Source organism: Apium graveolens, chromosome 5, assembly GCF_009905375.1.
Source record: "Apium graveolens cultivar Ventura chromosome 5, ASM990537v1, whole genome shotgun sequence".
In the NCBI taxonomy this organism is placed as follows: Eukaryota; Viridiplantae; Streptophyta; class Magnoliopsida; order Apiales; family Apiaceae; genus Apium; species Apium graveolens.
This window is the reverse complement of record NC_133651.1, coordinates 212,973,942-212,988,198: the sequence shown is the minus strand read 5'-3', so window position 1 is coordinate 212,988,198 and position 14,257 is coordinate 212,973,942. Positions and strand designations below refer to the sequence as shown.

General features: G+C 39.3%; 2 protein-coding genes across 2 annotated transcripts; one reads left to right on the top strand and one right to left on the bottom strand.

Moving 5' to 3' along the window:
• The first annotated feature begins 5,253 nt into the window (after positions 1–5,253).
• LOC141724794 (uncharacterized) lies at positions 5,254–7,745 on the top strand. The gene is made up of 3 exons (XM_074527062.1): positions 5,254–5,396; positions 6,537–7,060; positions 7,203–7,745. The coding sequence occupies exons 2-3, from the start codon at positions 6,587–6,589 to the stop codon at positions 7,725–7,727; spliced, it is 999 nt and encodes a 332-aa protein (XP_074383163.1). The 5' UTR covers positions 5,254–5,396; positions 6,537–6,586; the 3' UTR covers positions 7,728–7,745.
• Positions 7,746–10,553: 2,808 nt separating this feature from the next.
• LOC141660663 (uncharacterized) lies at positions 10,554–13,862 on the bottom strand. Its single transcript, XM_074467650.1, has one exon. It carries the CDS (start codon positions 13,860–13,862, stop codon positions 10,554–10,556), a length of 3,309 nt encoding a protein of 1,102 aa, XP_074323751.1.
• Positions 13,863–14,257: the final 395 nt, after the last annotated feature.

Sequence of the window (14,257 nt, the reverse complement as noted above, 5' to 3'; positions counted from 1 at the left end):
TTGACTTTTTATGATAAAATTGACCAAATTTTGATCAAAAATTTCACATAATATAATATCAAAAATATTTATAAAATTTATATCATTAAAAAATATGTTTAATCTACTTTTATATGTATATTTTAATTTTTCAAAATAATGAAAGAATGAGTTTTTATTTACGGTCAAAATTGAGTCAATTTGACCAATAAAAATCAAAGAAGACAGATAAATTTGATAAATTGGGCCGTTGTTATTTTGGTTACGTTAAACTTTCACATTCATTCCTAACAAGGTGGTGTGTATATTGAGAAATCTTTTTACTCAGAAAGAAAGATATAAAATTTAGAGATAAATGTACTTTGCATCCTCAAACAAAGTTGAAAAAATAATTTTGTACCGGAACTTTCGGAAATACAACTTGCACCTCTCAATTTTAACTTACTAATTCAGTATGCACCCTTTTGCAGATTATAATTAAAATAATAAGGGGTAAAAAGGGAACTTTATTTTAAAATGTAAATAAATTTTAGTTGGAATTTCAAAAATAAGTTAAAATATTTATAAAAATGATTTCTTGTAGATTAAATATTAATATTGATCAAAATATTTTCATTAAATGCACTTTAAAATCATAATGACGTCAAAGATTTTAAAATGAAATAATTACATAAATTAAATATATATATATAATATATATAAAAAAAATATTTTGAATTTAATTTTGGTAGAATTATATAATTTTTGGCATTAATAATATTACTAAAATTCAAAACTCAACTATATAATATTATTCAAAAAAATTAAAGATATTATTTTATAGTTATAATAATAAATTCAATTTTTAATATAATCTGAAAAATAAAATAAAAAATAGTTTAGTTAATATTTAACTGAAATTCTCATTCTATCCCTTATTTTTTTAATAATAACTGTCGAAGGGGTGCTTTCTAAATTGGCAGGTTGAAGTTCAGTGGTGCAAACTGAATTTACAATACTATTAATACATATTTGTTTTTGAAACAAAATAAGAGGGTGTAAAGTGTCAATTTTCACTCAAATTTATTATATTCACCGTGGAAATCCACCTAACTATAGGCTTACGTGATGTTATATCCAACCTAGTTACTACTTTACAAAGAGTAGATAATATCTTTTTGTAGTGTTAGGAGATAGAGATTCTTTTTTTTTTGAGAAAGAAGAGATAGAGATTCTTATTCATCTTTAGTTTGAATGATTTTTGTAGTGCCAGGAAATAGACATCTTATTCATCTGATTGGTAATGTTATACATTATACAGCTTAATTTTTAAAGTTAGTACAAAACAGAAAATTAGATGAAAGTTCAATTCATGGTATTATTGAATTTTTGTTTGTAAGTCCATAATAGGATCAATGCTTTAAATTCTCTACATAGACTATTCATCAAGTATTATGATATTGAAGCTTGCTTATTTCCTCGTTCACTTCAAAATGCCTCCCGGTATTTACAATAACCTTTTTATTTAATAATGCATAGTCTCGGGTTTCAGCTTCTCACGTATTATGTTACACTCAAAGGTCATCATGAATTTTATCAAAATTGATGACATTAAGAAAAAGAATCATCCTGGGACCTGTCTTGGAGGTATTATTTCTATTACTAAAATATTCCGTGCAAAATATAGATCTAAATATAATTAATAAAATGTTGTTAAAATATGTAGTTAAAAAAATTGAAATTAAATGTAAGTCTAAAATATAGTTATGCATGCAACTAATTATTTACTTATACAAATCAAAAAATTGAAGTTAAGTGTAAGTCTAAAATTTCACCCTATAGTTTTAGTTATGCATGCAACTAATTATTTACTTATACAAATCTGACATTTTTTTTTATCGTAGTTAACCCGCAGCCGCTACCCTTCGGATGCGCACTGGGTAAACCCTACGTGTTCACGTAATAGCCTGCAAACCACGTGCACCAAGGTAAAACGCATTTAAGCGACATGCTCTGGCTCAGGATGCATAATCATAAATTCTCCTCCCGTGGGATTCGAACCTGTGACCAAGAGGTTAGTTTTCCTCTCTTTAACCAACTGAGCCAACCCTTGCGGGCAAACATTTTAACTTAATAATACGATTATTTTAAAGGAAATCGACGCTTAGATGTTCAGTAACAAATAAAAATTGAAGGAAAATAAAATTTACATAGAGTAGAAGTTATTTTTTGTCAGGTGAGATTTTATTACATAAAATTTTAAAATTGTTGTATAATTTTTTAGTGAGCACCAAGATTGGGGACCTAAACATGGTTCCGCTTATTTTTATAGATAGTTGATACACCCTCCGTCCCAAAAAAACATATTATATTTTGATTTTTTATACTATTCATGATAAGTGATTAAGTACTAATTTACGTCTAATTTATAAGATCAAATATAGTAATGAGTGATATTGTTGTATTCGTATTTATAAGTACTTTAATACAATGAAGTTTTTATATTTAATACCGATACGAAACTTATTCAGAGTCAAAAGTGTGCATTGGTAAACGTGTTCAACACAAAAAGGAAAAGTATTTACGGACATAGGGAGTAGTTGATAACCCGTGCGAAATACGGGTCCGAGACTAAAAAAATCGAATTAATATTTATAGAAAATTATTCATAATCTGTGTGAAACACGAATTAAAATTAATATATTAATATCAAATATTAAATTGGTACTTGTAAAAATAGTTATGTGGTTAAAAAGAATCGAATCAGTTATGAAATTTCCGCTATAATTCTAGTTTTGCATTGTTTTAATTGATATAGAAATCTAACATATTAGTTTTATTTTTGTGAAACGAATTGTATCTTTATCTTACAAACCAAATATTTGTTTTTTAGATAATTTAATATTAATTAATATTATTTGATAATTATCTTATAATTAGCCTTTTCAATATAGTTTATTTAATATTACCCAATTATCGATAAAATATAATTCACAAATTAAAAGTAAATAGATGTTATTAAACTTAATTTAATATTACTTAATATAATTTAAATACGGACATAAATTTGTTATTGTTAAATTATGTTTTTTTATTTTAAGTAAATAAACGTTGTGATGGATAGTAACAAATACGATTATTAAATCAACAATTTTCAGTTTAAAAGTTAATAAATGTTACTAAAGTCATTTGCTATTACTTAATTATTTTAAAATAATATTATCCAATTTAAAAGTAAACTGACACGGATTGACACTAACTAATAGAAAATAAAGTTTACAGAGAATAGAAGTCAATGCGTGTTAATAGTATAATTTGCAGTAGTTTTTCAAAGTAAAAGTAAATATATGTTATTTTACTTAATTTAACGTAATTTAATAAATTTTTAATATAATCTATAAATAAATAAAATTTACAGATAATATAAGTCAATTCATGTTAGTAATTTACTTAATAGTTTGCAAAGAAAAAATAAAATTTACAAAAAATAGAAGTCGATTTGTGTTAAAAACAAATTGTTTCGCTTATTAATAAGGAATATAGATTGGTTGACTTTTCATTTTATACGCTTTCTACTCAATTTTTCCTTCTTATTTTTAATATTTCTTGACCCCACGTCTATTTCAATTAAAAAATATTGAAAGGGATAGGGGGAATATATATTTCTTTCTTTTAGACTCGATAAGAAATTTTTACACTTAAATGGATGCAGTTAGAGCTAATCCGGGTATACATTAATTTCTTAATACATGTATTTTAAATGTACCATCAAGTGATCGTCTCTTTTGACATTTATGATGGATTTTAGATCTAACTAGTTTAGGGGGACGACGAGTTATTATATGTGGAATGGTTCAATACGTGAATCTATTTGGAGTAGCAATTGGTTCCACCAATGTAGCCTCGTTTAGAGCATTCACATTGGGTTCCAAATTTATCCCTATATTATTACTAAAAATGGTAATTCCCCAAAATATTTGTTCAATTCTGATGAGTTACCTCCATCCCATACCCCAACCCTATCTCTATACTCAGTTTTCATCTACTTTATTCTCTCATACTTTTTAATTTTCAATTTTGACTATCAATCCAAACTTGACATGTGGCAAGACAGTGTTAGCAAAAGAGGATGTGGTGTGTATTGTGTGTCCTCAAATATGGGGGACTCCTTCTCTATCTGTATAAATTTTCCCCATTTTGGGAATCTTGATGGAGCTGCTTTTTTGGACAAAACATTAAACATGTTAATATCCCTAAATAATAGAGATAGGGAGAGTCCAATGTGAATGCTCTTAATATGGTGTAAGAACATATTTTCTTTAAAAGAAAATAATGTAGGAAAAAAGTTAACAGTTTTTGTTTGTGACAGAGGCCCTATATTTGAATGTACTTGACATTTACAGGGCAATAAAGAGATCAAATTGTCATGGGAAAGATCTGTGTCACATGTCAAGCAACAGTTATATGATAACATTTGGAGTTAAAGAAATTCAACCAACATATTATGCCAAATATATGCCATCTTCATCTATAATTTTTCTTCATATTCAACAGGAAATAGGAGCTTTAAGGGAAGCCTAACTGGGACAACCATCATCCATAATATCATCCCTGATCTGTGTTTAGACACATTATAATAGATGGGAATATCATCTTCTGAGACAAATAATACATAAAAAGATAATAGAATTACAGGTATGTAGACAAAGCAGGATTTGAAAATAAAGATGAAAAAAAAGGCCGAAAACACCACACATAAAAATTATCATTTCCTTCACATTTTATAACCCAGATTATCTTGGACCAGATATGATGTACCAATAATATTATTATTAGTCTATATTTTTAGGAGATGATCTTCTTTGCTTAATTAGCCAACCCCCTCAAATGGGGTTGTTGTTCTTTATTTATAATAAGTCCCAAATGGGCTCAATCCTTACAATCTGGGCCTTCTTGGGCTTTACATGATGTATTGTGATTATTCTAACTATAATCCCTTTGGGCCGACTTGTCCTGGTCCAACATTAGTCCCCCCCCTTGCTTTGCGCGATATCTTTAGATTTGCGTTTTCGTGCTCTCCACCTTTGCGCTTTGAATTCCGAGGTTTTTGTCTTGATACCTGAATAAAGTTAGTGGCAGGACGGGATAATGAAATGAAGGGAAAAATTAGTGAAAAAACGAATGAACGAAGCAAAAGAAAAATAGGAAATAACTGTTAATTCGAGATAGGAGTCAAATGTGTGTGTCCGAAAAAAGAAAGGAATTAAACGTAATGCTTTTTTTTTTTTTTTTTTTTTTTGAAGGTATATATCCGCTCATGTGTGTTTTTGAATTTATTTTTCCAGATTTTTTTTGTTTTTGCAGGTTTCCAGGCTAACCTCTTCGGCTTCCTCTCCAGGTATCTAAAAGGGGATTGCAGCGCGTGCTGGGCTCGCACTGTAAGTCGTCTACTCTCTCTCTTTATTGCTTTTCCTTTTTATCTGCGGGTCGGTCGTGTTTATAGTTTACCGGTTTATAATGGCCGACTTTCCTTCGTCGTCGTCGTCGCATAGTGCCGCCAACCGGGATCCCGGGAAGCGACCGTTAGAAGAGGGTGACGAGGAGTCTGTTTTGAACTTGGATAATTTAGAGATCCCGGACCTAGGTCAGTGTGGATCTTTCGATTTCTTAGGAAGCGATGAGTTTTTGAGGGAGGTGCCTCCAGGTCCTATGCCTTCCCCACCTTTAAGTCCTCGTACCCTGGAACTTAGGAATAGAACGGTCGAGGAAAGTCTTCGATTGGGTAGGATCGAATTTGAGAGCAAACCTAGTTTAAACTATCTTAGTTATTACATCACTGTCGACCCCCCTGTGAGTAAGTTGGAGAAGTACATCGACTTGTCTAACGGCTACCGGTATCGAGTGCCGACAGCAGATGAGAGGGTTTGGATGATGCCCGAGTTCGGGATGCATGGGGTTGCGATGATAATGTTTCAGTTTGGTCTTCGTTTGCCCATGCATCCGTTCTTCCTGACGATGTATGAGGCTATCGGATGTGGTCTAGGGCAGCTGACTCCAAATTCTGTTGCTCAGTTAAGTGGTTTCGTGGCGCTGTGTTGTGATAAGGGTCGATCACCGACTTTGAAATTGTTTTTCTCTATTTATGGTGTGCGGTACTATGGTGGTCAAGTATATTTCGACTCCCGACATCGACGGATGAAGATTGTTAGTGTTAGGTCATCGAATTCTGGTTATCACTCGCAATGGTTGTACGTCGGGGGTCCTGACTTGGAATTTGTAAAGCCTTGCGGGAAAATTAGTCAGGGCACGATTGATTATTTAAATAACATGGAGAAGCATGATACTGCCTACCTCGATGAGTTTCATGGGTCGAGGACATGGTATACGCACTTAGATTTGAAGGACTCTGGATTTTTAGGGATGCACGACTGTAAGGGGGATATATTAATTGTTATTGCCCTTATTTTGCTTACGTATTTAGTTTTTGTACTTGTCATTTTCGGCTCTTGCTTATTTTAAATTTCGTAAGTGTTTATATATAGGAAGGCTGACTTATTGTTTTGTTTGTTTCTTTGTAGTGGAAGGCGCCTCACTTAAAAAAGTTTTAGACGGAGGGATTCGAGGAGGAATGGACAAGGCAATGATGTTGTTATTGCAGCGTGCTGCGAGGAAGCCTGTTGATGCGGCCAGGGCTGGACCGTCGGGGGTTCCTCATTCAGTTTCAATTGAATTGCTTGATGACCAGGGAAACAAGGTAATTGAAGATAATGAGAGGGTTGTTTCAGATCTTGTCCGCGTGGAGGGCAACCCTCGAAAGCGGTTTCGGAGGGAGGACGATGAAGTGGCTGTTGGAGGCCGGGGGTTCGAGGGTGTGAACAAAGATGTGGCTACTGCCGGGGAAAGGGTTTATGGGAAGACCGTCGACCCTCGGTCGAAGAAAGAGGTGGTGAGGGTCGAGATCCAGCCCACGGAGCGATGGACGGGGGGGTCAACTGTGCCCTTGAGGGCACTTAACCTCTTTAACTTACCTCAGGACTTGGTTGCTTATGATGGGAGGAAGCGTGAGGACCTTGTTGATCGATGTAAGAGCCGGGCTGGGAGGGTACGTTCATTCCCTTCTCTTTTTTAATGTGCACGTTTCTTTGTTTTCATGTTCGGTCATGGTCGTTTATAGTCGTAGTTGCCGACCCTGTTTTAATGTCCCCCCCTTCTTCCTTTTTTTTTTTTTTTTTTTTTTGTTGCAGTTTCTTTCCGATTTTATGCATATACTGGAGGATTACAAGGCTGATGTTGATGGTGAGGCTTGTTCCAAGCTCGAGGCTGAAGTTGCTGCCTTGAAGGGGGAAAAGAAGAAGATTGCGGTGGGTTTTGCGGAACTCGAGCACAGGGTGGCTGATTTGACTAAGGCGAATTCCGCACTGTCTAAAAAGGTTGTTGAGATGGGGGCTACGGAGCAGGTGTCGAGTGGGAGGATACAGGAGCTGGAGGGTCGACTGCTCGAGGTGGAAAGGGAGCTTGAAGAGGAAAAAGGGAAGCGCCAAGGCTTGCTTCGACAGGTCGAAGGAATGGAAGTTTCCTACAAGTTGATCGTGCAAGAAAATGCGGATCTGAAGACAGAGGTAGAGAAAGCCGTTGAAGATATCGCTGGCGCTCTGGGCGACGGTTATGGACGATGCCTTCAACGGGTGGAAGAGGCTGGTTTTGCCATCGAGGGTCATGCCTTTGATGATTATCTTCGTGACCTGGCATCGAAGGGTGGTAACGCGTGAAGGCAGGGTATGCCCTGCGATTTTTGTAATCGTATTTGAACATTTTTTAAGTGTTTAAGAGCTTTATTGATACCAACATCATGGAGGTCCCAGAACTTGAGAAGTGTATTAAACATTGTGGTCCTGGATTTGTAAGAAGTATAAGGTATGCGATCTATTGTTTAAGCTTATTTCTATGATGTAAGCAGTTACGTATTGGCTGGTTTTGCTATCTATTTGTCTCGAGTTTGAAACATTAAGTCGTTTGTTAGCTTCGTAGTCGAGTGTTTACATTATGAGAGAGATTTTATTGACCAGACCGTCGACGTGAAGTGGTTGTATAAACACTTGTTTAGAAATGAATGATTATTTTTAATTAAGTAAGGAGCGAAGGAATTAAAAAGTCTGTGCTTTTTCCAAGTTAAATAAATTTGTTCATCATAACATCGTGGCGACCCCTATTACATCGAGGGTTTGTTTTTGAAATGGCATTTTACTGCCTCAAGATAACAAGTTACAACTGAGATTAAATTACTGATAGAACTTTTTGAGGTGGATTCCATTCCAAGTATTTTTGATGGGTTTCCCGTCGAGGTGAGCAAGCTCATAGGTCCCCGAGCTTACAAGTCTCGAGATCTGATAAGGGCCTTCCCAAGCTGGTTTGAATTTTCCTGAGACAGTGGGTTGTGACGCTGCGGAATCTCTTAAGACAAGGTCGTTAACCTTGAAGTCTCTGGGTTTGACTTTTTTGTTGAAGTACCTTGCAGTTTTTTCTTGTTGGGCTACCATCCGCATTCGGGCTTCTTCCCTTGTTTCTTCTAACAGATCATTGTGAAGGCGAAGTCCGACGAGAGATAAAGCGGGATCGAATACGTCGATCCGTGGTGAGCTGAGACTTATCTCGACAGGTATGACAGCGTCGACTCCATATGCAAGTCGAAAGGGAGTTTCGCCCGTCGCACTTCGGGGAGTTGTCCTATACGACCACAATACATTCGGAAGTTCGTCGACCCAACATCGGGGTATTTCTTCAATTCTTTTCTTCAGGCCTTGTAGGATGGTTCTGTTTGTTACCTCTGCTAGTCCATTTGCTTGGGGGTATGCTACAGATGCTTTGATGTGCTGGACTTTTAATTCGAGCAGAGCCTCCTCAAATCGCTTTCCTACAAACTGAGTGCCGTTATCAGAAACTAAGATTCTGGGGATCCCAAAGCGAAAGACGATGTATTCCATAAAGAATTCTATCATCTCTTTTTCTCGTATTTTAGCAAGTGGCTTTGCTTCGACCCATTTGGTTGCGTAATCCACCGCGACTACGATGTATTGGCACTGATTTTTGGATTTTGGAAAGGGACCCACAATGTCTATTCCCCATTGGAAAAAAGGGCATGGGCTGAGAATGGAGTTCAGCTCAGTCGTGGGTCGACGGTTTACATTTCCGTGTAACTGACATGCTTGACATTTCTTGACGTAATCTTCACAATCTTTCCGGACTGTAGGCCAGAACAGGCCTTGTCGGATAACTTTGAGGGCTAATGTTTTTCCTCCTAGGTGTTCTCCACAGATTCCCGTATGTATTTCCACGATCGCTTGGAGAGCCTCTTCTGGAGACAAGCAACGGAGCAGAGGCTCAGAGAGGGCACGTCGGTATAACTCCGAACCCACAACACAGTAGTTCCTGGCTTTGAACATGAGAGTGCGGGCTTCGGACTTATTCTCAGGCAACTTGTTGTCGATAATGTATTCAAGGAAGGGTTGGCGCCAATCGAACCTAGCCTGGATTTGATTGACTGATATCTCATCGATAGAGGGGGTTTCCAAAATGTCGACGTATGTTGGGCTGAGATTAGTGGGGAGACTGGAAGAGGCTAGTTTGGCTAGAGAGTCTGCCCACTGGTTTTCCTCCCTGTCGACGTTTGACATTTTCCATGAAGGGAATTTGCTAAGAAGCTCTTGTGTTCTTGTTAAATATCGGGCCATCCTTTCATTATGCGTCTTAAATTCGCCACTTATCTGCTTGCAAACCAACTGAGAATCCCCAAATATGTCAATGACCTCTGCTTCGAGATCGGATGCGAGCTTTAGACCGGCAATGAGTGCCTCGTATTCGGCCACGTTGTTTGTGGCGGAGAACCCGAACTTGAGAGCCTGCTGAATTTTGAATCCTCCTGGGCTGATTAATATGACCCCTGCTCCTCCCGAGCCGGACGTCGAGGATCCATCAACGAACAAAAGCCACGGACGAGACTGGTCCTCATCAGGTTTGTGCGTCTTGGACTGGAACTGGCATTCGGCGACGAAATCTGAGAGAACTTGGGCCTTGATCGCCGTTCGAGGTTTATACTCGATGTAGAACTGGCTTAACTCGATGGTCCAAGCTGCGAGCCTGCCTGTTATGTCAGGCTTGTGCAGGATTCTTTTCAGAGGAAGATTGGTCAGGACATGGATTTCTCTCGCTTGAAAATAATGGCGTAGCTTACGACTCGCGACAACGAGAGCGTATACGAGTTTCTCGACTTGAGGGTACCTTGTTTCCGCGTCTCGTAGTGAGTGGCTGATGTAGTACACAGGAATATCTTTTTCCTCATCGACACGGACCAATACTGCCGCGACCGTTTCGTCGGAAGCTGAGAGATAAATCCGTAGCGGTTCACCTGTTAAGGGTCGTGTTAGAACTGGAGGATTTGTCAAAAACATCTTTAGCTCCGTGAAATTCTTTTCACAGTCTTCGTTCCATTCAAAGTGCGATGATCTGGAAGCTTTTTTCATTGCAGAGAAAAACGGGAGGCATCTCTTTGAAGATTGAGGAATGAACCTTCGAAGTGCGGCTATACACCCTGTGAGTTTTTATAAGTCTTTAATGGATCTTGGTTTGCTCATTTCTAGGATGGCTTTTGTCTGAGCTGGATCGGCCTCAATGCCTTTCTGGGTAACAAGGAATCCCAAAAATTTACCTGCAGTAAGGCCGAATGAACACTTTGCCGGGTTCAGTCGCATGTTATTTGCCCTTGCATTGGTGAACGTTTCTCGAAGGTCTGTCACGTGGTCGGAGGTAGCTTTTGACTTTGTGATCATGTCATCGACGTATATTAGCATGTTTCTTCCTATCTGCGAAGAGAATATTTTATCCATTGTCTGCTGAAAAGTAGCACCCGCGTTGATTAATCCGAAGGACATTACTTTGTATCCAAAGACCCCTCTATGAGTGATGAAAGCAGTTTGTTGCCAGTCATTGGAATCCATCTTAATTTGATTATACCCCGAAAAGGCGTCCATAAAGGACAGGAGCTCGTTTCCTGCTGTGGCGTCGATGAGTTGGTCGATGTTGGGCAAAGGGTAAAAATCTTTAGGGCACGCCCTATTCACATCTGAATAATCAATGCACATTCTCCACTTCCCATTGCTTTTCTTAACCAGAACTACGTTTGATATCCACGTGGGGAATTGCACGGGCTCGATGAAACCGGCATCGAGGAGTCTGTCGACCTCTTGGTCGATGGCTGCTCTTTTCTCGGCCGAAAATATACGTTGTTTCTGGCGCACAGGCCTGGTGTCTTTACTGATGTGCAGCGAATGTCGAGCAATGGTCTCCGGGATGCCGGGCATGTCTTTCGGGACCCACGCGAAAATGTCGGAGAATTCCCGAATGAGGTTTGTGATATCTCTTTTGAGATCTGATGAGAGGTTTTTACCAATTCTTGTTGTTTTATCTGGGTTTCCTTCAAATACTTCTATATCCTCTGTTTCTTCGAGAGGGGAGCATGAATTGCTTGTGGATGACTCAACCAATTCTCTTGGGTCGATATCTAGTACTTGATTGACTTCTAGCTCTTCCTCTGTCTTTTTTCTTGGAGAAACGGTGGTTAGATAGCATTGTCTTGCTGTTACTTGATCACCAATCATTTCTCCCACGCCGAAATCTGTGGGAAACTTCATTTTCAAGTGGGATATAGATGTTATAGCTCGGAGCGCGGTGATCGTTGTTCGTCCCAAAATAGCGTTGAAGCTTGAGGAAGCGCTAATCACATGGAATTTGACCATTTTCCAAATCTGACAGGGAGGGGAACCGAAGAGCACTGGCATATCGATGGTTCCTACAACGTGAACCTCATTCCCTGTGAACCCGTATAGCGGGGTTCGGGAGTTTTCGAGTCTTCGATCTCCTATGTCCATTCGGGAAAAAGCATGGTGATATAACACATCGACGGAGCTACCATTATCGACCAACATTTTCTTAACCGTATTGTTTCCCACCCGTGTTGTGATGACGAGAGCATCTTGATGACCTTCGATGAGACCGGGACGATAATCGTCATCAGAGAAAGAGATGACGGGGGAGGGATTCACTCGAGGGCGTTTAGCTGTCGAGGGATTGACATTAAAGACTTCTCGAGCATAAATTTTGCGAGAGTTGTGGGAGAGACCCCCGGCGGCTACGCCCCCGAAAATAACGTCGATTACACGGTCGTTTTCGCCTCGATGCTGACGTCTGGGTTCATCATCGTGTTGCACATAGTGGACTAGTTGCCCTCGACGAATTTTTCCTTCGATGAGATTGCTAAGTTGAAAACATTGCTCTGTTGTATGGCCGGTGTCTTCATGATATTCACAATATCTGGAGCTTGGGGGTCTCCCTGGTTTCATGGGTCTTGGAGGGCGATAGTCCGGCTCCGTTTTCAATACCGCCAAAATTGTCGTTTTCTCAGTGTTGAGTTTCGTGAACTCTTTTTCAGATCGATTGTGGAGTTGCCAATCCCTTTCTCTTCTATCCCTCGGGGGGAGGTCCGATGTGCGAGGCGGGGGCGACCTACGTCGCTCTCGGCGTCTTTCCCTCGCAGGGGATCGTGGACTGTAGCTTCGTCGTCGTTCGTACTTTGACGACCTCCGTGGAGATTGTATACAGCTTACCGCTTCTTGAAGCATCATGCGGTGTTCTATAATCTGGAACGCAGCCTGTAGTGTTTTCGGCCTTTTTTCAAAGATCTCTTCTAAAAGGAGGCCATGCCTAGACTTATCGATGCCCGCTGTCAGGAAATTGACAGCCATCTGTTCTATTAAGTCTGGAATTTCTGCTATCTCTTCCCTGAACCGGGTTAGAAAACTCCTGAGACTTTCGCCGGAGCGTTGATGCATCGTCATCAAGGATGCAGTAACTTTGATTCCTTTGTAGTTGCTGGAAAATCGGGCTTGAAACTTGCTTTTCAGAGTTGTCCACGAGTCGATTGAGCGAGGTGGCAAGTTACTGTACCATCGGAGAGCCGTGCCTTGAAGGCAAGTGGAGAAGAACTGACACCTAGCGATCTCCGAGTGGCCGAAGAAAGCCATGCGACCGTCAAATGTATTTAGAAATGCTAACGGGTCCGAGGATCCGTCGAAATGATCGAGAGCAGGCGTTTTCAACGTCCTGTCGATGCGCGCCTTCTCAAGCACTAATGATAGGGGGCTCTCAGAAACGGTTTCAAACCCTGCCTGATTTCTCATCAAGGTACGCATCTGGGCGATTTCTTCCTGCATTTTAGCGAACTCCTCGTGAGATATAGATTCTGTGGATTCTGTCTGATGTGAGACATCGGCAGATGACACTGTCCTCTGTCGACGTTCGCGAGGTTGCGAATATGTTGACTCCGCCGAGGGCTCATATTCGTACTCCGCATCATCCTCATCATAGAATTCATCATCTTGTCCTTCATTTTGAATTGTAGTTTGTTGGAGCTCTCGACGGAGACGGTGAATCTCACGTTTTCGCTCAAGTTTAGCCTGCAATCTCTGAGCTTCGCGTTCTAGAAACTCGAGTTCTTCATCTGAATCAAGGGAATCTTTCGGATTTCCTTGGTTTTGGGCTTTTAGCCTTTCTTTCTTTTCCAAATGTAGCCGAACGTCGCTCGAGAGAACTTTTTTTCCTTTAGATGTTTGAATTCTAAAACGCTGGTCTGGCACAGCTTTTCTTTTTCTGTCCCTTTGGAGTGAATCCTTCAATCCTAGAAATTGATCTTCTGAAGGAGCCTCAGGTGGAGGGAACAAACACTTCGGTTTCAATGCTGGTTGTTTTGGAAGCTCACGATCGTCGAGGGTCGAGGGGTCGGCGGCAACTTCTGCCGTCAACTTCTTTACCTCAGTTGGTCCGGCGGTTCCCGGATCAAGCTCCTCTACAATCATCTTCTGGTTGGATCTTGTTAAAGCAAAGCTCCTTCTAGCGCCAAATGATGTATCAATAATATTATTATTAGTCTATATTTTTAGGAGATGATCTTCTTTGCTTAATTAGCCAACCCCCTCAAATGGGGTTGTTGTTCTTTATTTATAATAAGTCCCAAATGGGCTCAATCCTTACAATCTGGGCCTTCTTGGGCTTTACATGATGTATTGTGATTATTCTAACTATAATCCCTTTGGGCCGACTTGTCCTGGTCCAACAAGATATAATTCAAAAGCATGTAAGTTATCCGTGGAGTCCAGGATCCATTCTGAAGTTCGATGTGGAGCTAATTCTAAAGGCGACAAGGGGTCACCACAGAGTAGTGAGCACTAATTTGTGAACTGATTATTGGAAG